We start from the raw sequence: 27,368 nt of genomic DNA on the forward strand, positions 1-27,368 counted from the left end.
CTGGCTAAATGCCACTAGAACGTACTAGATGCCAGCAGCAACACCCTCAAGTGCGACAAACAAAAATGTCTCCAGACATTGTTAAGTATGCCCCGTCCCATCCTATGAAAAAAACAGTTTTTAACAGTGTACTTCTTAATGCATGCTAAAATATAGCCTAATGTTTTGGCCAAGTGTGGTGGCTCATGCCTGTAATCCCAGCACTTTGGGAGGCCAAGGCGGGTGGATCACGAGGGCAAGAGATAGAGGCCATTCTAGTCAACATGGTAAAACCCCGTCTCTACTAAAAATACAAAAATTAGCCAGGCGTGGTGGTGCGTGACTGTAGTCCCAACCACTCGGGAGGCTGAGGCAGGAGAATCGCTTGAACCCTGGAGGTGGAGGTTGCAGTGAGCTGAGATCACGCCACCGTACTTGCCAGCCTGGCGACAGAGCAAGACTTCATCTCAAAAAAAAAAAAAAAAATAGTAATAATAATAAAAAACAATGTTTTAGAACTGCATTTACTTTTATAAACTTGCATATACCAACGGACTAAATCTAAGAATTGAATGTTAAGTTAAAAACAGATCATCAATCTTATTTGAATACCGCCTCACCATGAGACTTCTATCACATAGTAATACACACGCACACAAGAAAAAACATCCCCAAAATGTGGATTTTAGTTAGGGACTTACACCCTCAGCAGGACAGGCTGTTGGGTCCTGTGCTTTCTGACAAGCTCCCTTTCCAGAATAGGTCACGTTTATGCTACATGTGATACCATGCCTAGACCCCATGCTACAGTGCCAGAGTGATCACAGCACTGACAACACATGAGTACTGTCAATACACCATCTCTCACCTGGATTCCTAGAATAGTCTTCAGAAAGTCACAGACATGATTTTAAAAAATACCACAACTATCAGCAATCTCCAGAAGGTACCCTGAAACACCCCAAATTATCACAGGAGAGGTTAAAAATAGTAATAGTCTAGAAACATCAAACCACTTAAATCATTATTTTTTTCTTTTTTCTTTTTTTGTGAGATGGAGTCCCGCTCTGTCTCCAGGTTGGAGTGCAGCAGTGCAATCTCGGCTCACTGCAACCTCCGCTTCCCAGGTTCAAGCGATTCTCCTGCCTCAGCCTCTGGGTAGCTGGGACTAAGGGCGCCCGCCACCACACCCGGCTAATTTTTGTATTTTTAGTAGAGATGAGATTTCACCGTGTTGGACAGGATGGTCTCGATCTCCTGACTTCATGATCAGCCCGCCCTGGCCTCCCAAAGTGCTGGGATTACAAGCATGAGCCACCGCGCCTAGCAAATCCTTAAGTATTTCTTAGTACAGAGCAAAGTAAACATTCAATTTATTCACTTATGTCTTTATTAATTCAGCAAACGTTTATTGACTGCCTATTATATGACAGACACAGTTACAGGTCCTAAAGATACCACAGTGATCAATGTGAGACAAAAATTTCTGCCCTGTGGAACTCAGATTCCAGTATAGATAAACGAGACACATGAAAAAAACATGTAGCATGTTGGAGAGTGGTAAGGAGGAGGAAAAAAAAAAACAAAAGGACAGAAAGAGTGCTAGAGAGTAGAGAAAGGATTGTTAGAGAGTAGAGGAAGGGTTATTCTTTAAGAAAAAGGGTAGATAGGATTAAGAAAGGGTGGCTAGGCAATTACTCATACTAGCTAAAACCAGAGAACTACTAAGTCCATCAATTAGTAGTTTATCCATTATCCTGATGAATGGATAAATAAATTTGGTATATCCACACAATGGAAAGTTACTCAGCCATATATGGGAATAAAGTATTGAAGATACTAAATCATGGATGAACCCCCTTGCTTTGTGAAAGCATCAACACAGAAGAGACCATATACTGTTTGATTCCATTAATGTAAAATGTCCAGAAAGGCAAATCTACAGAGAAAGACAGATTAGTGGTTGCCCAGGATAAGGGATAAAAACAAGAATAAATAGTTAATGGGGACAGTGGTATTATTAGGGTGGTGAAAATGTTCTAAAACTGATTAATGATGATAGTTGTACAATTTGGCAGTTCTACTAAAAATTACTGAATTGTATACTTGAAATAGGCAAATTGTATGATATATAAACTACGCTGCAATGAAGTTGTTTTTTTAAAAAAAAAAAAGTAAGGTAGCTAGAGAAGCCCCTCACTGAAAAGGTGGTATTTGAGTGAAGAGATCTAAAGAAAAATAAGCTTAGTGGGCAGCTAGAAGTGCATTCTAGCCCAATAAATAACAAATGAAAAGATTCTAAGGTGGGAATATGCCTGGTGTGTTCAGAGGGCAGCAAGGAGGCCAGCAAGGCTATAGCAGACTGAGCCAAGGAGAAAGGCTAAGGAGTTGAGGTCAGAGAGTAATGGAAGCCAGATGGTGAAGGACCTTGCAGGCTGTAACACAGAGCCAGTTGCTCTCCATCATAACAGTTATCAACAATGTGCAGAGGGTCCTAGTCATTGCAGTAAGCTAAAGAGAGGGGGAGAGGAGCAAGTGGGGAGGTGCAAAGTTTAGAAAGAAAGAAACAAACCCATAATATGAAGTTGATTATTGAACACTGAGAAAATCTAAAAGAACTTGCAGATAAATGCAACTCCAATCAAAATCCCCACAGGTGTTTTTTTTGTTTGTTTTTTTGTTTTTTTTTTTTTTGAGACGGAGTCTTGCTCTGTCCCCCAGGCTGGAGTGCAGTGGCGCGATCCCCACAGGTGTTTTTTTATTGGTGGTGGTGGTGTTTTTTAACCTTCTCCTTGGAAACTGGACAAGCCATTTCTGAAAATTACCTGGTAGAACAAAAAGTCAAGAAGCAACACATTTCGGGAAGAAGGGGTAAAAAATACCATCATGGTGTGGTGACTTACCTTATCAGATATCAAGACCTATTTTAATGCCAGAATAATTAAGACAGTGTAACACTGGTGAGGCATTTTGGCTTCAGAAACCACTCTTAACAACAATGCCAGACTACTTCAGATCAATGAAGGTTAATAGTAACACCAAGCAAAAAGGAATAAACTTTAAAAAAAAAAAGAAACGTGACTCCTAGAAAAGACAAAGTAGTTTATGGGCCTTAACCACTGTAGCTTACAAAAATGGCAGTGCCAAGTCCGGCAACTATGGAGCTTCACTGATTTTTTGTAGAATTCAAGTCAGCTCCATATACTTGCAACTGAGTATGAGAGAACACATTATAGAACAGTATTTGAAAAAATCTTCACTGAGAATCGGGTTAGGGAGAAACAGAGCAGGAGAACAAGAACGTTAGCACAAGTACCTAATCTGCTTTTGTGTAACTGCTATTTATAAACTGCCACAACCACTACACACCTACAAATTTGAAAAATCTACTACCCACCAATATCAACAACCTTATCAATAGTTGCTATGGTCAACACCAGAAAGTCTTCCTCAATCCTTTTTCACATGCCACATCCAATCAAGTCAGTAAGTCCTGGAAATTCTACCTCCCAATTCTAAATATGTAAATATGTCACCATGTCTACAAAGAAAATATTAGTTTAGGCCACCATCTCTCACCTGGATTCCCACAATAATCCTCAATTGTTCTTGCCTCCTACAGTGTATTCATTCAGCCATTCATTCAACATCTAATGGCTATATACTCTAAACTGTTTTGGGCATTGGGATACAGTAATGAACAAAACAGACAAAATCACTGCTTTTACAGAGCTTCCCTTCTCAACCCAGCAACCTGCCATCTTCCTAAATCAGACCATGGCACTCTAGTTTAAAATCTTCCAATGGTTTCTCATTATGCAGAGATAAAATCCAGACTCCTTATCATAATCTACAACGTTAGGTCCTAGATGATCTGGGTAATGACAGCAGTAAATGCTATCCAGTAATTTCTCTCTATTTGCACTCTTATTTACTGTACTCCAGACTTACTAGTCTTCTTATGATCACTCAGCCTCAGGGCCTTTGTACTTACTACATTCTTCTGCTTGTACACACTTTCCCAGATCTCTGCATGACATCATGATTCTTATTCAGGTCTTGGCTCCAACAAGACTGCCTCAAAGTGGCCTTTCCTGACTACCACTGATAAAGCGGGACCACTAGACACACTCCCTGCATGACCCTGTTTTTCTTCTTCAAAGCCCTTATCAGAAACCATGTTGCTTGTTTACATTTACCATCTTGATCAGCTAGAATGTAAGTTCTGTGAGTGCAAGGACACAAATTTTCTTTATTACTGTAGCTCCATCCCCATTGTCTAAACCAAAGTAGGTACTCAATAAATGTGCCTTAACTGACAATATTATTCTTAGCCACTGTAGTTTTTTAATTTCTTCCCCATAATCCTCTTCCACTCAACCTACTCTTCCTTCCTCATCCTTACTGCCTGTCAAAGACATCAACGGGGAATTGAAGCATAAGAAATCAACCCAAGCTCCAAAAACCCAAACCTACGAACAGCCCTGGCCAATCCCTGCCCCCTCCTGATACCCAGCCAATCACTCCCAAAGAAGCCCATTATGGTGGGAATGAACAATGCAGCTTTTAGAGAACCTATAATTTTAGAAAGGTAAGCAAAAAAAGGTTCTAGAAATCAGAAAACACTAAACTGATCTTGGTCTATGCTGATACATAATAGCTCATCTTGCATTCTCCACCTATACCTGGCAACTATCAAAACACTCTCAGATCCTTTTGTTAGCCTCTATGTATAGCAAGTATGGATTTCTTTAGGTTAACTTGCCTCCTGTGTAGGCATTTCTAGTACTCACAACGTCCACTTTTCTTTTCCTTCCTGAACTTCTGGGAGACTATACTTCCCATCTGCCTCGTAGTCAGAGGCACATGAGAGTGATTGTGGCCAGTAGAATATGGACAAAAATGTAAATGCACAAAATATGGACAAAAATGTGAATGCACATCACTTTCTGGCTTAGGCAATAAAAAGAAAGCTCCTGCCCAATTCTCCTATCTTTTCTCTTTCCCTGCCATGTTGACATGGCAGAGTCACACATCAACATCAACTAGGTCACAGTCACTTCATGGAGGACAACTGCTTTGGAGAGTGTCAGGCTTCTGAGAATTGGAGGATGTCATTACTACAGCATTGCCTACTCAGTCTTCCCTGACTAATGTATTTTTCCTTTTATAAAAGTAAATACTCCTAAGTAGTTTAAGCGCCAGAAGAAATTCACACGTGTGAATCAATTTGAGTCTCTTCCTTTAAACCTCAACCTTGCATCAGGAACTCTGAGAAAACAAAACAAAACAAACAACAAAAAAAAACGTTGTTGTTACTGGATGGGAGGTAGGGGAAATAGGAAAAATAATTTGGGGGATAAAATAGTAATACCTAGGTGCAGATCTGAAGGGAAAGCACAGCTTAAAGGAGGAGGCAGCATTAGATAGGAGAATAGGTACAGAATAGTAGGAGTGCTCCATAATTGTGAGGATAGAAAATGTTTAATCTATATGCTAAACAATACCTTAAAATTAGTACAACCAAGTCAGGGATCAGGAATCAAATGCTTACGTAATACAAATGCTCCTCAACTTACGATGGGGTTACGTCCTCATAAACCCATTGTGAATTGAGAAGCATTTGTATTGCATAAGTTGAAAATATCTGAAGTCAAAAATGCATTTGACACATCTAACCTATCAAACATCACAGCTTAGCCGAGCCAACCTTAATTAAATGTAGTCAGAACACTAACATTAACCTACAGTTGGGCACAATCATCTAACACAAAGCCTACTTAATAATAAAATATTAAATATCTCATGTAATTTACTGACTATTAAAACTGGACAACAGAATGGTTGTATGGGTACTACAAGTATGGTTTCTTTACAATGAATGGTGCATATCATTTTTGTACCATTGTAAAGAAATCCCAAGTTGAACCATCTTAAGTTGGGGACCATCTGTGCAAAGGTTCTTAAGACAAGTTGATCTATTTAAAGATTTTATTTAATTATATAGACATATACACACACATATACATATACATATCATACATATACACACATATATGTATTTAGACTTGTCTTTTAAATTCCAGAAAGGGGAAGGAAACTATTCTCCATCAGTATTGTCAAAGTTCAAGGCCCCCAAATACAATCAATGCCATTACTATGCTAGTTCAGTTACTTTGGGGTTTGAAGGGACTTCTGGTTAATGCCTTAAGAAGGAATCGATCATTTACTTCATTTCTCCATAAATCATTATATCCTAACCTCACACAGTGCCTATCATACTATAGGTGTGATAGTTAATTTTATATGGCAACTTGACTGAATTATGGGATGCCCAGAGATTTGGCTAAACATTATTTCTGGTTGTATCTGTGAGGGTGTTTCTGGATAAGATTAGCATTTGAATCAGTGAACTCAATAAAACAGACTGCCCTCTCTAACGTGGGTGCACAGCATTCAATGTTTTGAGAGTGTGAATAGAACAAAAGGAGGGAGAAGAAAGACTCTGCCCCTTCTTCTGCCTTACTGCTGAGCTGAAACATCAGTCTTCTCCTGCCCTCCAACTGAGACTAACACCACCAGCTCTCTGGTTCTCAGGCCTTTGGACTTGGACTGAATCACATCACTTGCTTTCCTGGGTTTCCAGTTTGCAGGTTTCCAGCTGACAGATCAAGGGACTTCTCAGCCTCCATAATCACGAGCCAGTTCCTTATAATAAATCTCTATTGGTTCTCTTTCTCTGCAGAACCCTGACCAATACAGTAGGCATTCAATAACTATTTTCTTTCTTTTTTTTTTTTTTTTGAGACAGAGTCTTGCTCTGTCACCCAGGCTGGAGTGCAGTGGTGCGATCTCGGCTCACTGTAGGCTTCACCTCCCAGGTTCATGACATTCTCCTGCCTCAGCCTCCCGAGTAGCTGGGACTACAGGCGCCCGCCACCATGCCCAGCTAATTTTTTGTATTTTCAGTAAAGATGGGGTTTCACTGTGTTAGCCAGAATGGTCTCGATCTCCTGACCTCATGATCCGCGCACCTTGGCCTCCCAAAGTGCTGAGATTACAGGCGTGAGCCACCACACCTGCCCTCAATAACTATTTTCTAAACATATAAATAAACATCCCTCTACCTGTCCTATTCTCTTCCCACCTTTACAGAAACCTTTTACTATCAACTACTCTCTCTCAAATATATCTCTATAAACAATTAAACATACTGTAGTGTCTCGTAGCTTAAACACAAATATACCAAAAAGAAAGCACAGAACCTTCTCTTAGGAAACATAATACACCTAACACCCGAGCCAACTTTCTTAAAAGCCCAATTCCTCTTTTTTTTTTTTTTTTTGAGACAGAGTCTTGCTCTGTCACCCAGGCTGGAGTGCAGTGGCGAGATCTCAGTTTACTGCAAGCTCCGCCTCCCGGGAGCTGGGACTCCTGTCTCAGCCTCCTGAGTAGCTGGGACTACAGGTGCCCGCCACCACACCCCGCTAATTTTTTTTTTGTATTTTTAGTAGAGACGGGATTTCACTGTGTTAGCCAGGATCGCCTCAATCTCCTGACCTCAGGTGATCTGCCCACCTCAGCCTCCCAAAGAGCTAGGATTACAGGCGTGAGCCACCACACCCGGCCAAAAGCCCAATTTCTCAAAAGACTTGTCTTTACTCACTGTCTCCATTTCCTCACCTCCTAATCATAGGTTGCCTGAGTTCAAATGCCAACTCTTCAATTTACTGGGTATGTGAATAATTTAGGCTAGTCACTTAACCTTTCTGAGCTACAATCACCTCATTGGTAAAAAGGGACAATGACCTATCTCCCTGTAAGGTTCTTAAGAAGAATGAAACAGAAAAGGTAAAACAAACTTAGTACAATGCTTAACACAGAGTAAGCATTTAATAAAGGCTGGCTGCTACTATTCTTGTTAAATGATTGTTTTCAGTCTTCATTATCCTTGGTTCTAGGCCCTGATATTCCCCTTTCATGTTATATTCTCTCCCTAACCAATTCTGTCCATAACCAGTTTTAATTAACGTCACAACACGGATGACTCGCAGATTTGTATTTTCAGTTCAGATGTTTCTTCAGAGCTTCAGACACATATATTCAACAGCCTCTGACAGCTCCCCTTGCACATATCAAAAGCATCTCTAACATAGCAAGTCTAAAATGGCATTCATAATCTGCCCCCCAACTTAAGCACCACTCCCCTTCACTAGCAACAAAACCCCAGTTGTGAAAGCTATAAATAGAGGAGTTATTTCTAACATATCCCTAAAAATTATTTCATTTCCTTCTACATCTATCTTCTCTACAACCATAGCCCTAATTCAAAAGACATTAGCTCTCACCTGAAAAAGCCTCCTAACTGGTCTCCCAGTATTTACTTTCTTCCCCTCCAAACCATCCTCCAAGCAACTACTCTGAGTCCTTCCATTCATTTATAACATTATAGTTAAGAGTATACTTCTGTTACATCTGTTATACTGCCTTATATAGAGAATTAAACAGACTTGAGATGATTCTCTGACCATTAAGTGAATCTCAGCGAGTCTAAGATTATTCTCATGGTGAAACCTCGTCTCTACTAAAAATACAAAAACTTAGCCGGGTGTGGTGGTGGTGCCTGTAGTCCCAGCTACTCGGCAGGCTGAGGCAGGAGAATGGTGTGAACCTGGGAGGCAGAGCTTGCAGTGAGCCGAGATCGCACCACTGCACTCCATCCTGGGCAACAGAGTGAGACTCCATCTCAAAAAAAAAAAAGATTTTTTTCTAGCTGGGCAATCTTTGGCAAATTATTTAGCCTCTCCAAGCCTTTATCTGAAAAATACAGGCTGTAGTACTTAACCTCCTTTATTGTTGTGAAGATAAAATTAATAATGTCATTAAGAAGTTTAATTAAATTTTTGTGGCTTGCAAAGGGCTATGCAAATGTTAGCTAGTAAAACAAGCTCAGCAAAACTTCCCCACCGCTTGAGTCCTGGTCCTCATCTCTCACATGGCCTGTTCTAACAGCCTCTAACTAGTCCCTATCTACCTCCAAATGCCCAAAGCCCAAAGTATGGCTTATTGAGGCCTCAAGAAAAGTCAGCTAAATCTGGCCTTCTTTTAGTATTCTAGTAGTAAACTATGGATTGGGTCCAAATTCCTTTGAACTTGGAATATGACCTAGCCCCTACCTACCTTCCCAGTCTCTTCCACAATAATTCTCCCAAGTGCATTTTACTCAAACTCATTAGATTACATGAATTAGCTGTCCTACTATCTCTCTTGGGCCTGTTCCTTTGAACTAGTTTCTTTGCCTCTGTTTTCAGCGCTTATGTCTACACCAATTACTAGTTATTCTAATTTTGCAGAAGAGGACACTATGGTTCAAAAAAGTTAAATGACTGGCCAGTATCACCTAGGCTGGTGACTGCACAAGATGTCAATGCAAGTGTTCTGTGCACTATATTAGTGCTACTCAAACTTTTCTGGGATATACTTCTGTTGAAAGACAGAAGCATAACTTCCATCTTATAAGTCAAGGAAGACAAAGACCCAAGTTGCTGCTACCAGCTTGGAGTACCATGCTTTACCTTCAAATAAGTCACTGTCAGAACTTTGAACAAATCAAGTTGAGGACAGGAGCCCCTCAAACAGATAGTCCCCTGTACATTTATAGTACAAAACTATAAATCTAAGTTTGTCTGTTCTGTGGCTGCAAAGTCACTCCACAAAAGTATCTTCAGCCTTCATTTTCACTGTTACCTGCAAGGATAAAGAGACAGTGCCATACAAATGGCTGGAGTTATTATTACTTTGACACAATGAAATAAGCACTGCCAAAGTGTTTAGGAAGAGGAGACTAGCTGCCTGGAGGACTCTCTGGGATCTCTAACCTGAAGAAAACTGAAGACAAAAGGAAACCCAGGGAGCCTAGGTGAAACTTGAGTTTTGTTAAGACAGCACTCACTTTTCTAGAGTATGATTCCTCAACTTGGGCACCAATTGACTAATGGAGCAGATAATTCTTCATTGTAGGGGGCTGTCTTGTGCACTATAGGATGTTTACCCTCTACCTGCTAGATGCCAATAGCATCCCACCCCTGGTTGTGACAACCAAAAATGTCTTCTGATGTTGTCAAATGTCAGTTAGGGGACCAAACTGTCTCCAGCTGAGTGCTCCAGAAAAATCCCTGGTATATCCTTTTACTGAGGAGTGAACATTAGATATGAAAGCTCAGACTTTAGACTCTACATAGGAAAGCAACGGGAGAAAACAGATCTTTCTATATTTACACAGGGCACTAGGATAAAAGAAAGAAGTATCTGATGCTTCTCAAAGGTCTTTTTCCACTAGGAAGTAAAGTAAGTGGAATATAATTTAAGTTTCTTACAAAGAAATTTGGGGTGAGGCTTCAAAATCAACCAGGCATTTAAGACTGTACTTCTGGGCATTAGGAGAGGGGAAGGCACAAAAGGAGAAAGATTCTTTTAGGTTGATTCTCCACTTAGATGGCTACAATATTTGGCCTTTAGCCTATAACACAGGGGTATAAGGAGATCGCTCAACATGACACCATCTCCACTTTGACACTGTATAAATGAGCACAAACCTCTTCTATTCCTTCAGCCATGACCCAACAGGAATACTGCAGAAGCACATGCAAACATTCAAATAGTCACAAGAAAACAAAAAGTTGTTTTATATGAAGCCAGAGACTTCAACATCTGCAATTCCAAAAGCTTGGCTTTTGTGTTTAATAAAATGCAGCTCACTACCCTTGGCAGCCATTCCCTTATTGTTTGCTAATAAATGAGAATGCACACACATACAGATGAGTTTTCAACATTTAAGAAACTTTTGTTTTTACTTTAAAAAAAATCAACTCTGCTTGCTACATTTCACTATTATTGCTTTTAAGCTTCTAAAATTATAAGTTTTAAGCAGGCTTCTAAAGATATAGCTAAAATGTTGGATAGTTTATATAAGCTGGAGTGTCATGAGCCTCAGATTTCCCATTTGTAAAGTAGGCAGAAATAAAATTTACTTCTTAAAGTTGCTGTAACGATCAAATGAAGTCCTGTGTAGTCAGTATTTGGGCACGTAGAATATATTCAATAAATGGTTATTATTAGTACTGTTAAAACTATTAAATAACAACTTCTCTGAATCTCCTGTTTCCTGTATACATTCTTGGGGAAGGAAACACATATGTTTTGGAAAGGCGGTAAAATAGTTCATAAACATATCTTACATCTAGATGCAAAAAAAGATAAGTGTTATTTGTGATGATAAAAACAGAGTAGAGGAAAAAGAAAAAGTAGAAATATTCTGTGTTTTAAGTAGAAATTTGAAAAAAAAAAAATTCTAACGTTAATTACATCTGGTATCCAGTAGCTCATGATAGGAAATCCAATGTTCCTTTCCATCGGAAAAAAAGAAAAAGACGAAAGAAAGGGGAGGAAGAGAGGAGAATAAAAAGCAAAACCAAAGCAATATTATGACAGACTGGAAGAAGCCTTACACAAAATACATTAAACAATGACAATATTCTCCTCTTTCAAGATCAGCAGTAAAAGGTCAGTCACCTTCCAAAGAAGCCTGGGTTTGCACATCACTGTTTATCTAAAATTTCAGTGAAGACAATTTTTCTTCCCAGTAGCCAAAATTACAGTTAGGTGAGTTAAGATATACATTAATAAGGTGCTGCTACACTATGTTCAGCTCTTCCTCAACAAAATTTGCAGTTTCTGGAACTGTAAATTTTAAAAATGCTTTATTCAACTCAACAGCAGCTCCACTGAAATTATGAATTCAAAAAGTATTAATAACAAATCCAAAATGTCTGGATTTCCCTAAGAAAATGTCAACTCCCTTCCTAGAAACCTACCGAAAGAAAAGGCAAATGTTATTTAATTCTTATTCTCTGGAGTAAACATGGATCTTTAATCAAGGGCCAGGTAGCATCAACAGCTGGTATATTTCTAAGTACCTCCTTAAACGGCCCGCAAACTATAAACTTAAGAGCGTCATGACAAAACGACAGCGAAATGAGCATATTCACCCCCACCCCCACCACCGCACGCTAATAGCTCTGCAACAAGACTCGGTTTTTCAGCTGGCTACTGGCCAGCCAGCCAGAAAATGTGTACTCCAGTTTCGACCCTTCTAGGGAAGAAATCAAGGAAGGATAGAGGGTCTTGGGGGATTTTAGCCAACCCCTTCATTCTACGAAAGAGCCTGAAGCCGCGGGTGCAATTAACTTTCTCAGCCTTTTCGTTTTGAGGCCTCCTGATCCTAAGTACACACGGCGCACACCCGACCCAGGAGGAGCCAAAAAGGCACGGGCCCTGAGTCAGACTACATGCAACCTCACCCAGCTCCTCTGCTGTTTTGTCTGACCTTGTGCACGTTAACTTCTGCGTCTCAATTTCCACATCTACAAAATGGGAACCAGAAGCTCCACACCCCATACAGTTCAGAGTCGACGGGCCGAGACGCGCTCCCCGGCTCAGGTGGGCGCTCCGCCCGTGGGCTCCCACCTGGACGCTGGGGAAGGCGGTCTTGAGCAGGTAGAACATCTTGCGGTTGGACAGCACGTCGCCGCTGGTCATCTTGTCCTCGGCTCCCTCGCGCGTCTTCCCCTTGGACTTCTCGTGGAGGACATTGCTCTCGCGGACTCGCCTCACCTCGTCGCCGCCGCGGACTGCGGCCAGCACTGACACAGCCAGCATCTCGCGCAAGTCCACGGTGCCCCCGTCGGCCGCGGCCGCGGGTCCCGCCGCGCCGCCGCCAGGCTCGCTGCTCAGGCCGAAGAGGCTGAAGCGGCCAGCCAGGAAGCCCGAGTAGAGGTGGTAGAGCACGCCGAGCCCCAGCAGGCAAAACACGGCCACCCCCAGTGGGGAAAGGCGGATGCCCATGGGTGCCATGGCGCGGGAGGCCGGGCGCTCCGGGTTGCGGCTCTCACAGGCCTCCCCGCGCCCGCCGCCGCTGCCGCGCTCCGGGCCAGGCGCCGCGCGGGCTACACCGGCGTCCGCTCCCCCGCCCCGGTGCGCCCCATCACTCCCTCCCAAGAAAGGCCAAGCCGCGCCGCCGAGAGCACGGACACCGCCCCGCGCGCCTGACTCGCCAGGCAGCACGGTCTAGGCTCTTCCGCCGGCCTGCCGGTCCGACTTCCACGTTAGCCTACGGCCGCGAGGTGAAAGGGGAGCGTGGGTGTGTATCCGGGTTACGCGACGGGGCGGGGCGAGGGCGAGGGGCGGGGAGAGCTGGGCACCTCCCCTTGGGGCGGGGCGGGACGGGAGGTGCTGGACTGAGCTGCCTTCCTTGGTCTGAGTGGGAAGGTATTCCTGGAAGCGGCGAGCAGCAATCCACGCAGGAAAGTGTGCTGTGCTGAGTGCCTTGTGGATGTTTAAATTAAATATTCCATTGTACGACTATGGATGGCTGTAATAAAGTCACAGTAACAGTCTAGTCTTCTCATCACTCAGATTATTGAGGAATAGAGGAAAACACAATAAACCATTTTAAAGGATTGATTTGCAAGCTTTTTTAGCCAGCGGGGGTGAAGACAGCCTGTACCTTTAAGTCGCTTCTCCGCGCTCTTCCCGGCAGGACGGGGGACTGGGCGGTGAGGGGAAGAATTGTACTTGGCTCTTTATTCTATTTGACATCTTTGTCGTGCCCTAAATGCTTTTTTGTGTATAGAGTTTCCCTCCTCCACCTGCCAGAATAAACCATCTTCGAAGCAGCTGAAAAACATGCCTTGATCCCGGTTTTTCATAATGAGAGTAAACAAACCAGGGGCTTCTCTCATTTCCAAGGGTATTCGAGCCTGGCTCTCTTACCAGAGCTTGAGGAGCAAAGGAATTGCTTGACAGAGTCCACTTAAAATATGTATATCCGGAGATGGTCAATCTAGAGCATGTAATCTTTGAGTCAGTGTAGGCCCTCTAAGAATCTGACAGAAATAACTACCTTCTACTATAACACCGATCTTAGCTAGAATGATAGTGAATACTTCATAAGTATTCATAAGTTTATCTTTAATCTTAAAAGTGAATATTAAGATTGTAACATTAAGTATCGTTCTTAAATATTAAAATATCTATATAAAATCAACTTAAAATGTAGCCTGTTTTACTCTTCATAGCAAAACAGCATTGGTTTTAAGTGGACTTTAGAATTAACCACCTGAAAAACTACAAGTATACCAAACTTCTAAACATCCATTGCTAAGCAAGTCATGTAGAGCCTGACCTTTACCGCTTACTTACAGTTCAGGGCATCTGTAGAATTTGCATATGATAATACACATACAACAAAAGCACTGACTATTGATTGTTTGGTTTCCCTGCTAGCAATCTAAGTAGCTTAAAAATAATTACAGCACAAAATCAAGTACAAATACAAATCAATGAAAGAACAATCCCTAGAGTATTGACAGCACCAGAACTTAAAGAACTAGCATTACCTTTCTTGTCAGCTTTTGAGAGCAACTTTGCAATGAAGCAAAGCTGCTTTCAAGTATCTGAAAGTGAATGTCACAGAGTAATTCTCAAAACCCATCCCAGAGATAAAGATCAGGGTTGAAATATAAAGGTTTAAGTTAAATGGAACCACCCCAACCTAAACTATGAGAGCAACAAAAAGATGAGTTGGATAGTAGTCATGTCAATATTAAAAAGCATCATTGGGAAGTCTAACTGAGGTTTCTCAAAATAAACGGATTAATATTTTCCAAGGATATTGGCGAATAATATAGGGTCACATTCAGTGTGGCAGTATACACAGTATACCACTGAGGCAAATACTAAAAGCTCTGGAGCATTTCTACTGCAAAAAAGGGAATTAAGACTTGAGGGAGAAAATGCGAAGGTATGTGAAAAGAAGGAGTCACTTTAAAGATTGTAGCTCCAAGAGGCGTTCTAGCACTCAAGTGGTAATTGATCATAGAGAATCAGTATTAACAGATAACATGTAATCAACAAAAGAAGTTATGACAATAAGAAAACATTTGATTATTTACATGTGGTACAGTGATATCATAAAACCTTTATAGGAATTTGATTGAAAGAAACTTGTTTTTTTAGTGTCAAGTTGTCAGAAGCTTCAAACAATGCATACATACAAATGAAAATTATATGGCTTTCATATATTAAGATTGTGGACAGTCTGTTTCTAAAACATAATCTACATCTATTCTTAAAATTGTTTTCCCCAAGATTTAGAAATAAACAATTAAATGTGTTAACTTTTTAAATTAAAGCAAAATAATTATGTAGGCTGATGCAAGTAAGACAACTTGAATCTGCAACTAGAAACTATACCCAATGAAAAACCCTGCCTTAAAATAAAAGATAGACAAATGGATATATTTTTACTTGTTTTAGGTTCAATTGTTAAGATGACTAGTTTTTTTCTGTAATTCCCCACTTTAATTCAGTTTTCTCAGTTAACTGGCTCACACTAGTTCTGATTACATCAGGCAAAGGACCTCTTCTAAATGTCTGCATAATGCTACCTTTCCTACAAATAGCAGTTTTCCTTATAGTCTCCATGTGTACAGAATAAATAATATCAATTTATGAAACATTATTAGCATCTGAGATGTTAAGGACATTTTGGTTCCTTTCAATGACTCCTGACTTCAAATTTACCCTGGAAAAACTTTTTTATAAAAATTAATCTTGGCCGGGTGCAGTGGCTCACCCATACGCCTTTGGGAGGCCAAGGCAGGTGGATCACAAGGTCAGGAGTTCAAGACCAGCCTAGCCAACACAGTGAAACGCCGTGTCTACTAAATATACAAAAATTAGCCGGGCACAGTGGCACACACCTGTAATCCCAGGTACTTGCGAGGCTGAGGCAGGAGAATTGTTTGAACCCAGGAGGTGGAGGTTGCAGTGAGCCGAGATTGCCCCATTACACTCCAGTCTAGGCAATAGACCGAGACTCTGTCTAAAAAAAAAATTTTTTTCCTTTAAATATGCATTGGAGGGGTACAATGTAATTAAAGAAAGGTTCAGCTTAGTTGAACCCTCATTAAAAGTGTTTTTACTACCTTTCTGAGAAAGAAAACAATGAACTGATGGCATTTTACATGTTTAAAATATAAAACTTCCAAGATTATTATTTGCATATTCTTTCCTTAAGTGATTCTATCCTATAGAAACAATAATTCTGTTTTTTTAATAGATCCAGTGATACAATGTTTGCTTCTGCCATTAAAGTTCCATCTTTGGCAGATAATTGAAGTTCAGAAAAGTGGCTTTCATATATCAAGATTGTGGATAGTCTTTTTCTAAAACAGGATCTACATCTATTCTTAAAATTGCTTCCCCCAGATTTAGAAATAAACAATTAAATGTGTAACTTTTAAAATTAATGTAAAATAATTTTGTTAGCATTATAGCATTTTACTATGGCCTCAATCCTAGCAATAGTAATATTGAATTCTTGTTGGAGACAGTTCTGTAGGTATAATCATACTTTGGTATCTGCAGGGTTTGGTTCCAAGACCCACACAGATACCAACATTTGAGATGCTCAAGTTCCTTATAAAAAATGATATAGTGTTTTCATATAGCCTACACACATCCTCTCATTTACTTTAAATCAACTCTAGATTAGTTATAATACCTAATACACTATAAATGGTAAATAGTTGTTACACTGTATTGCTTATTTGTATTATCTTTACCATGGCATTGTTATTTTTACTGGTATTTTTTTCCAAATATTTTTGATCTTGTTGGTTGAATGCATGGATGTGGAACCTACAGATAGAGAGGGACCACTATATATACAATAGAAAAGTGGAAATAGTTGCAACCCTTTGAAATTATAATCACTCTGATCCATATGCACGACATAAAGCCAGGTAAGTAATTTGCATATCTTTATATCTTCTGACCTAACTCAGATCCTATGCATATAGCAAGAACTCAGTAAGTATTTATGAAACTGGACTTTTAAAAGCTACTTTTTAGTGAAATGTTGTATATTTTGTAAAGTGTTTCTCAAAAAAAAATGAATTTAACAAACATTAAAGACCCAACATTCATTTTGCTTATTCGAAACATTTGTTTCACCAGCATACAAATCAGTCTATATATATATATATATATATATATATATATCTGCTTTGGCATCCTTAAGATATCAAATATTTCTTAACTTCTTTGTTTGTACCCTTCATTAAATCTTACTGCTTACAAAGCATCAATTCAGTGAGTAATGTAAATTTTCCCACATTATATTTTATTCTCTAGGTGATCTAGACATATACATTTTGCTCACTACCAATCTAAAACCTGAGGTAAAATTATCATCTTAAAATATCATTTATTAAAAAAATATGTAGTCCTGGCACAATGGCTCACACCTGTAATACCAACACTTTGGGAGGCCAAGGCAGGTAGATTGCCTGAGCTCAGGAGTTTGAGACCAGGCTGGCCAACATGGCAAAACCCCATCTCTACAAAAAATACAAAAGTTAGCCAGTGTGGTGGTGCATGCCTATAGTCCCAGCTACTTGGGAGGCTGAGCAGGAGGATTGCTTGACTCCAAGAGGTTGAGGCTGCAGTGAGCCCAGATCCCACCACTGCACTCCAGTCTGAGTGACAGAGCAAGACCCTATCTCTAAAAAAAAAATATAAAAATATCTAAAATTGTCTCATCTGCAGAAAGTAGCATTTGAGTGCTATTCATCAATCATGATTAGAATATGTACTTTATGGAATTTTGTTCATAATTTATATTACATAAAATTCTCAACATAATGCATATTGCTATTACATAGATTTAGACATAAAACAAGACTAACTGTGTCATCTAGAATGTAAGAACTCAATATAGCCATGATACCCTAGCAAGTGTTTCTCAAACTTTTTGAGAATTAAAATAAGTTTTACATCTAGACACAGCAAACAAAGGCTTCACTAAACAATACTTACCCTGATGTATGACATATTATTGTATATTTTTATACCCTTCAAACTGATTTGATGGCTCTGTAGCAGGACGAGTCACAGACAAAACTCCTCAGACACTGAGTTAAAGAAGGAAGAGGTTTATTCGGCTGGGAGCATCGGCAAGACTCCTGTCTCAAGAGCCGGCTCCCTGAGTGAGCAATTCCTGTCCCTTTTAAGGACTCACAACTATAAGGGGGTGCACGTGAGAGGGTCATGATTGATTGAGCAAGCAGGGGGTACGTGACCGGGGCTGCATGAACCGGTTGTCAGAGTGAAACAGACTGGGAAGTTTCACAATGTCAGTCTATAATCTATAGATAACATCAGTTGTTAGGTCAGGGGTCGAATTTTAACTTCCAGGCTTAGGTCAGGCAGGCCCAGGCCTGGTTTCGGGTCTAGTTCCTTAGTTTTGGGTCTGGTTCCCAGGCGCCAGGCTACCTGCCTTTAGTTTTGCTTCTCTTTCCTTTTCTGAGTATAAAACAGTATAAGACGATATTGGAGGGTCTGTCTCTCTTCTCTCAGTTCCATTAATGGGTCACTGTTGAGAGACAAATCTCTGTGATTTCTTGTGTGTCTCAATGTCTTTCCTGCAGAGGGACTGACTTCCTTTTCAAGAATGTTATCTTTTCAAGGGTGTTTATACAGAAACAGCCTTGGAAGACATAGATGGTGTTTCCCTCTAGAGCAAAGCACAAGTTGGTTTTATTTACATTATAATGTAAATGATGGCTCACTCTGGGGCAAAGGTAGGGCAGGTTTATTGCTAATCATAAAAGATTTAGGGTTCCTCAACTCAGAGTTCCTTTCCTGGAATGCATCCAATTGTGTGTTCACAAGTTGAGACCCTCTTATTGTTACCCTGTGGAAATTGGGGCTTGAGGAACAAGTGCAAATGCTGACACTCTAAATGCCACAATTGCTTTGTCTTGAGCCTAAAGTCTAGTGACTTCTGTCAGCATCCATGTGCCTAGCAGACTCACTTGTTAGCTGCAAGCAGAGTAAAATCTCAGAACCTTCACACTCTTGATAGTCACAATCCCCACATTTTGGAAAAAACTCCTGTAGTTTATATACAGAATTATAATTTTGTCCACATTGAGATTTCACTACACCCTCAAGTTAAAAAGAAAACTTGAAAATTAAAGGATAATCATATGAAAAGGGACATTTTTAAAAAATTCAGACTTTTTCAGAGATGACTTAAAGAGTCTTTATAACTTCTTGTAACTTTTAAGCAAAGTTGAACTATAAATTTTTCCTTGTCATGTTATTTCATATACTTAATGTTAGCATGCCCAGAAATTGACCTAAAAAGGATTAATAATAAAGCCAGTCTTTCTAATAGCAAAAAAAAATCTTTTTTGCTTTTATGAATTTGAAGAAAATCCTAATCATAATTCAATAAATAAAACAACCCAAATTAATTAAGTGGTAAAACCAACTTTCCCAATTTATTTCTTTATCTTAGTCCTAAACCAACTAGAAAATATATAGTTTTGCCACATCAACTTGCTAAAAGTTGTATTATGCTGTAAGGTCTTCCTGAATAACCCATTCTTTGCGTAGAACTAGCTGCTTACTCATCTGTCTTCATGTATAAGCCCCATTCAGATGGAGACACCTCCTGCCTGCCCCTGAGGTTTTCACAGTTGTGAAACTTTGCTTAAAAGTTACAAGGTTCTGAGATGAGACACACCCATATTTCTCTGGGTGATGGGAGTTTGTGAACAAATATCTGTAGTAAAGAGGAGCCCAGGAAGGCAAGCAACTGTAGAGTCATTCTGTCTCTCAGTGCTTCTAAAACTGTCATGTTCAGCAGATCCTGAAGCTCTTTAAGAATGACTCATAGTCATGTAGAATACAAAAGCAATTCTAGTGACCCACTTTTTCTTTCTTTCTTTTTTTTCTTTTTTGAGATGGAATCTCCCTCTGTCACCCAGGCTGGAGTGCAGTGGCACCATCTCAGCTCACTACAACCTCTGCCTCCCAGATTCAAGCAATTCTCATGCCTCAGGCTCCCGAGTAGCTGGAACTACAGGCATGCACCACCAGCCCAGCTAATTTTTCTATTTTTCATAGAGATGGGCTTTCACCATATTGGTCAGGCTGGCCTTGAACTCCTGACCTCAAGTGATCCACCCGCCTCAGCCTCCCAAAGTACTGGGATTACAGGTGTGAGCCACCACGCTCAGCCTTTTTCTTCCGTGTATCAGTGTTCACACTGGCATGAAGAGCTCCCATTGGGTCATTCATACTGGTCATGTTTCACACCAAGCTCCTTATCACTCTGTAGTTCTCATATACATTCACATAGGTGTCTTGCATCTGGCCAAATCATTTCAGCCAGAGTAGCAAGGTTATTTTTATTTGACATCCACACACATGGGAAAAGCCATAGCAACCCGAAGAAGTGTAATGGCCTGATGGTACTTTCCTTTGCAGAGGACTGTAGCAGATATGGCCACTGTTACCCTTCTAACGAAGTTCCTCAAGAAATAACGTTATTATACCTCATGACAAAGTTACAAACACCTGCTGAGTGCACATCAAATCAGAAAATTTTAGAGGTTAGAGTGCTAGAGCAATAATTTAGCTCAATCTCTTGATTGTATAGGTGAGTAAACTGAGTTCCCTGAAGGCTAGGCCAAATTGAGAAACGTGGTCTCCCAGTTCCCATTTAGCATGGTTTCCACCAAATGCCCAGATATGGATGATACAAATATCCTTGGGAACACAGTAAGTGTGTTAGCCCCTCAAATGCAGAGCCCGAGTTTTCAGCACCTGCTATGGTGCCTGCTCCATAGTGGGTGCAGCGTGTTCTTTCTCATGCTTTCTTTTTTCATTTTTTAAAATTTCTTTGAACCACTTTTGACTTCCATATGATTTGATTCAGATTGTATTTTTACTTTTCTTCACTTCTTGAGTGCTTTTGATTGATACAACTTAATTTTAAATATTCTCCTATTTCTCCTTTATGAGTCACTTATTACTATGACGAACCCTGACAAATTCTCAAGTTTTATACGCCTCATATTTTTCAAGGCTGGTTTTAGATATCACAATCTTTGAGAAGCCTGCTTGATCACAAGACCATTTTGTGTTTTGCTTTTGCTTTTGTGTGTGGTAAATACAAATTTTATTCTGTATAAAATATAATAAAAACATTCATGCATTCTAAAGGTCTTAAAACTCCAATCAGTGTAACATTTTTGGTATTTAAATAAACAAAATACTTATTTCAAATTAAAATATGGTACCTATTCTGTTTCTTTTAACTTTTTAGTTTTACGGGTACATGTACAGGTTTGTTACATGGGAATATTGTGTATTGCTGAGATTTGGTGTATGAATGATACTGTCACCTAGGTAGTGAGCATAGTACCTGATAGGTAGTTTTTCAACCCGCACCCCCCAGCTCCTTTAATTGTCCCCAGTGTCTGTTGTTCCCATCTTTGTATCCATGTATATTCAATGGTTAGCTCAAAACTTGCAAGTGAGAACATGCAGTGTTTGGTTTTCTGTTCCTGCATTAACCCATTTAGGGTAATGGCCTCCCGCTCCACTCATGTTGCTACAAATGAGTGTTATCTCATTCTTTTTTATGGCTCATTCTTTTTACGGCTGTGTAGTATTCCACTGTGCATATGTACCACATTTTCTTTATCCATTCCACCACTGATGGGCATCTAGGTTGATTTGTGTTTTTGTAATTGTGAGTAGTGCTACAATGAACAAAGGAGTGTATGTGTACTTTTGGTGGTACAATTTTCTTTTGGGTACATACCCAGTAATGGGGTTGCAGGGTCAGATAGTAGTTCTGTTTTAAGTTCTTTGAGAAATCTCTAAATTAAAGTGACTAATTTACTTTCCTGCCAACAGTGTGTCAGCATTCCATTTTCTCTGCAACCTGGCCAGTGTGTATTTTTTGACTTTTTAATAATAGCCATTCTGACTGGTATCTCATCTTGATTTGCATTTCTCTAATGATTAGTGATGTTGAGCACTTTTTCATACCTTTGTTGGCCACATGTATGTCTTCTTTTGAAAAGTGTCTATTCATGTCCTTTGCTCATCTTTTAATGGGGCTGCTTGTTTTTTGCTTGTTGAATTGCTTAAATTCCTTATAGATTCTAGATATTAGATCTTTGTTGGCTGCATAGTTTGATAATATTTTCTTCCATTCTGTAGGTTGTCTGTATACTCTGTTGATAGTTTCTTTTGCTGTGCACAAGCTCTTTAGTTTATACATTCCTCTTGTCAATTTTCGTTTTTGTTGCAACTGCTTTTGGTGACTGCTCATGAATTCTTTGCCAAGGCCAATGTCCAGAATCATATTTCCTAGGTATTCTCTAGGATTTTTATAGTGTAAGGAATTCATTTAAGTTTTTAATCCATCTTGAGTTGAGTTTTTGGGTTTTTTTTTTTTGTTTTTTTGTTTTTTGAGACAGAATCTCGCTCTTGTTGCCCAGGTTGGAGTGCAATGGTGCAATCTTGGCTTACTGCAACCTCCTCCCAGTTTCAAGCAATTCTCCTGCCTCAGCCTCCCAAGTAGCTGGGATTATAGGCACCCGCCACCATGCCTGGCTAATTTTTGTATTTTTTAGTAGAGACAGGGTTTTATCCTGTTGGCCAGGCTGGTCTCGAACTGCTGACCGCAGGTGATCCACCCGCCTAAGCCTCCCAAAGTGCTTGGATTATAGGCATGAGCCATCGCGCCCTGCCGAGCTGAGTTTTATATATAGTAAAAGGTAGGGGATCAGATTCAATCTGCTAGCCAGTTATCTCAACACCATTGTTGGGAATAGGCCCCCAAATCTGGCCATAAACTGGCCCCAAACTGGCCATAAACAAAATCTCTGCAGCACTGTGACATGTTCATGATGGCCATGATGCCCACGCTGAAGGTTGTGGGTTTACTGGAATGAGGGCAGAGAACCCCTGGCCCACCCAGGGCAGAAAACCCCTTAAAGGCGTTCCTAAGCCACAAACAATAGCATGAGCAATCTTTGCCTTAAGGACACATTCCTGCTGCAGATAACTAGCCAGAAGGCACCTCTTTGTTTCCGCCCATCCCTTTGTTTCCTGTAAGGAATACTTTTAGTTAATCTATAGTCTGTAGAAATAATGCTTATCACTGGCTTGTTGTCAGTAAATATGTGGGTAAATCTCTGTTTGGGCTCTCAGCTCTGAAGGTTGTGAGTCCCCTGATTTCCCACTCCACATGCTATATTTCTGTGTGTGTGTCTAATTCTTCTAGTGCCCCTGGGTTAGGGTCTCCCTGACGGAGCTGGCCTCAGCATCATTTATTGAATAGGGATTCCTTTCCCCCATTGCTTGTCATTGTCAGCTTTGTTGAAGATCAGGTAGTTGCAGATATGTAGCTTTATTTCTGGGTTCTGTATCCTGTTCCATTTGTCTATGTATCTGTTTTTGTACCAGTACCAAACTGTTTTGGTTACTGTAGCCTTGCAGTATAGTTTGAAGTCAGGCAGCATGATGTCTCCAGGTTTGTTCTTTTTGCTTAGGATCACTCTGTCTGTTCAGACTCTTTTCTGGTTCCATGTGAATTTTAGAGTAGTTTTTTCTAATTCTATGATAAATTATGTTTATGATTTAATAGGAAGTGCATTGAATCTATAGATTGCTTTGGACAGTATGACCATTTTAACAATATTTATTCTTCTATCCATGAGCATGGAATGGTGGGATGTTTTTCTATTTGTTTTTGTCATCTCTGATTTCTTTCAGCAGTGCCTTGTAATTCTCATTGTAGAGTTCTTTCACCTCTTTGATTAGCTGTATTCCTAGATACTTTGTTCTTTTTGTGTCTATTGTAAGTGGTGTTCTTAATTTGGCTGTCAGCTCTCTCATTACTGGTGTATAGAAATGCCACTGATTTGTGTATGTTGATTTTGTATCCTAAACCTTTACTGAAGTTATCTGTCAGTTCAAGGAGCTTTTTGGTGGAGTGCTTAGGGATTTCTAAGTATAGACTCATATTGTCTGTGAAGAAAGATGATTTGACTTCCTCTGTTTCTATTTAGATACCTTTTATTTCTTTCTCTTACCAGATCACTCTGGCTAGGACTTTCAGTACTATGCTAAGTAAGAGTGGTGAGAGTGGACATCCTTGTCTTGTCCCAGTTCTCAGGGATAATACTTCCAGTTTTTGCTCATCAGTTATAATCTTGGTGGTGGGTTTGGATCTTATTATTTTGAGGTGTATTCCTTTGATGCCTAATTTGTTGAAAATTTGTAAGATGAAATGATGTTGAATTTTATCAAAAGCCTTTTCTTCTTCTACTGAAATGGTCATGTGGTTTTTGTTTTAATTCTGTTTATGTGGTGATCACATTTATTGACTTGTTATTTTGAACCAACTTTCCATTTTAGGAATAAACCCTGCTTGATCATGTTGAATTAGCTTTTTGATGTGCTGCTGGATTCAGTTTGCTAGTATTTTGTCAAGGAATTTTGTGTCTGTGTTCATCGGGGATATTGACTGGAGATTTTCTCTTTTCATTGTGTCTCTGTACAACTTTAGTATCAGAATGATGCTGGTTTCATAAAATGCATTAGAGAGGAGTCCCTCCTCCCTGATTTTTGAAACAATTTTAACAAAACTGTTCTTTATTTCTCTCGAGGGTTTGACTGGTGTAAATTGGGTATAGTTTACTGACTTTGTTTCTGGCTCAGCTTGACACTCCTAGGCTGCACTCTCTAACCCTGGGGGCTGGCACCAGTCCTGTGGTTTTATTCTCTGGCCTCTCAAAGTCAAGCACCAACTGTGCTAGGGGTGCCAAGGTGCTCTCTGGCTGCTAGTAAAAGCACTCCATTGGGGGGCCACCAGCTAAAGCACTCCTTTGGAGACAGCAGAGGCTGCTGTCGGTGCACTCCCTGGGGTGGTAAGGACTGCTAGCGGGGGCACTCTGTCAGGAGGCTGTTGGCAAAAGTGCTCCAGTAGAGTGGTGGGGGCCATCAGTAAAAGCACTACAGTAGTGGTCTTTGGCAGCACACCAGCAGAGCAGTGGAGGCTGTCTATGTGCTCATTCCATTGCAAGCAGCCAGGCAGGGACCCTAGGAGGGGCCAGTAGACAGGGGGTATGTAGCTCCAATTTGCCCTAGTTCCAGGGGGAAGACAGCCCTGATCTTTCTAGGTCTGGCAGTTACAAAAGGCCTGAGCCACCTAGAGGAGTATGGAGAGCCTTGGGGAATGGGTGTCTATGGCTGTGTTCCTTTGCAGCTGTCTCTGCACCAAACTTCCTAGGTTGTGTGCAGACTCAAGCTCTGTCTCTGCTGACCGTCTGGGCAGGTCCCCCTGTCAACTCAAATGTCCATGGGTATTGTGAGATTTCCTGCAGCTGGGATCCCAAAGGTCCATGGTGAGAGTAAGCCACACTGCAGTTACTTCACTTACCCTTTCCTCAGAAGCTGTTTAGGGGGCCAGGTGCAGTGGCTCACACCTCTAATCCCAGCACTTTGGGAGGCTGAGGTGGGTGTATCACTTGAGATCAGGAGTTCTAGACTGGCCTGACCAACATGGTGAAACCCTGTCTTTACTAAAAATACAAAATTAGCCAAGCATGGTGGCACACACCTGTAATCCCAGCTACTTGGGAGGCTGAGACAGGAGAATCGCTTGAACCCAGGAGGCGGAGTTTGCAGTGAGCCAAGATCACACCATTGCACTCCAGCCTGTGCGACAAGAGCAAAACTCCATCTGAAAAGAAAAAGGAAAAGGAAAAGGAAAAGGAAAAAGAAAAAAAGAAGGTGTTCAGGGCCAGGAATGAATCCTAGTGCTTGGGCAACCCTGTGCAGGGTTCCGAGCTTCCTTCTCCTTCAGCCCCAGTGTCTCTATCACCTTTCCATCCACTTTCAGTGCATTCTCTCAGAATATCTCAGCCTGTTTTGTGTGTGTGCTCCCATAATAAATAGTGTTGCTGCTCTCATTGCATGCATCACTTATCATCTTTGCCTGATTACCTGGCTGTCTCCCCTACTTGGATGTAAGCCTGTGGGTGAGATTCACAGCATATTCTGGTTTAGTATCTCAGAACTGTGCTTGACACATGCTCAACAAATGGTTTTTAATGCATTTTTATTCATCTCACCATATTTATGCTACCATTGTCCATCCTCTAGATTCATTGCTCGAGCCTCATTCACTCATTATTCCTTATCTTTTCCTATTTCCACAGGTTAATAACATAATAATCTTTCAGAAACAAAACTTCATCAAAATCTAGCCAAAGGGTAATAGAAAAATAAGTAGGAGGTGGAGTTTACTACATTTAATTGCATCTGTGCATCTCTTTCTCTTTAAGCACAGACTGTGTTTTCAGCCTCTGAGGAGATGCCAATTAGCATGACATATCTTTGGAAACATGGAGCCAGTATATCTTTGATGTACATGGAGCAAATCAGCAAAGATAATGAGTCCAGCTGGTGGCTCTGGAAGTGGGCAGAAGGTAAGCAGATTTTAATGATTTCCAGTTCTTTCAGATGCCAATTAGGAAATGACCAACAATGTGCAATCACTGTAGATTAAGAACAAGATGCCATAGGGAACATTTACATTACCAAGCTGTTTTTTAGACTGTCAACATTCCTCTTCATATTTAAGATGGGAAACAAGTTTCCCAGGGACAAGGCCAGGAGAAGGGGATTGACTGTAAGGGCCTCTGAAGGGACATCTAGAGTGCCAGGAGTGTTCTATATCATGATTGTGGGGTAGCTATCTGACTCTATACACGTATCAAAAATTGTCGGGTTGACCACTTAAAATTGGTGCACTTTTGTATATAATTGAAACCTTGAGAAACCTGATTTTTTAGAAGAAAGAAAAAGTAAAAAAATAAAAATAGAAAAGAAAGAGGGAGGGAAAAAAGGGGATCAAGTCAAGAAACAGAATGCAATGGTTCACCTGTTTGTCTTCTTCAAAACTCATGTTGAGGCCGGGCGCGGTGGCTCAAGCCTGTAATCCCAGCACTTTGAGAGGCCGAGATGGGCGGATCACGAGGTCAAGAGATCGAGACCATCCTGGCTAACACGGTAAAATCTCGTCTCTACTAAAAAAAATACAAAAAACTAGCCGGGCGAGGTGGCGGGCGCCTGTATTCCCAGCTACTCGGGAGGCTGAGGCAGGAGAATGGCGTAAACCCGGGAGGCGGAGCTTGCGGTGAGCTGAGATCCAGCCTCCACACTCCAGCCTGGGCAACAGAGCGAGACTCCATCTCAAAAAAACCAAACAAACAACAAAAAAACAAAAACTCATGTTGAAGTTTAATCCCCGTAGTGGTAGTTCTGAGTGGTGAAGCCTTTAAGGGGAGAATGAATTAATCCACTTATGAATTAATTAATTAATAGATTAATGGGCTATCATGAGAGTGGGGCTGGTGGCTTTGTAAGAAGAGGAAGAGAGACCTGAGCTA

The 27,368-nt window shown here is 40.6% G+C and overlaps 1 protein-coding gene across 1 annotated transcript in view; it reads right to left on the bottom strand.

The window, feature by feature from the left end:
• The window catches only part of IMPAD1 (inositol monophosphatase domain containing 1), a 32,492-nt gene extending 19,316 nt beyond the window's left edge, over positions 1-13,176 (bottom strand). Inside the window, exon 1 of the mRNA XM_025393913.1 lies at positions 12,505-13,176. Within this exon, the coding sequence (XP_025249698.1) occupies positions 12,505-12,891 (387 nt within the window). The 5' untranslated portion in view covers positions 12,892-13,176. The remainder of the gene's footprint in view (positions 1-12,504) is intronic.
• Positions 13,177-27,368: the final 14,192 nt, after the last annotated feature.

This window comes from Theropithecus gelada, chromosome 8 (genome assembly GCF_003255815.1).
Source record: "Theropithecus gelada isolate Dixy chromosome 8, Tgel_1.0, whole genome shotgun sequence".
NCBI classification, from domain to species: domain Eukaryota; kingdom Metazoa; phylum Chordata; class Mammalia; order Primates; family Cercopithecidae; genus Theropithecus; species Theropithecus gelada.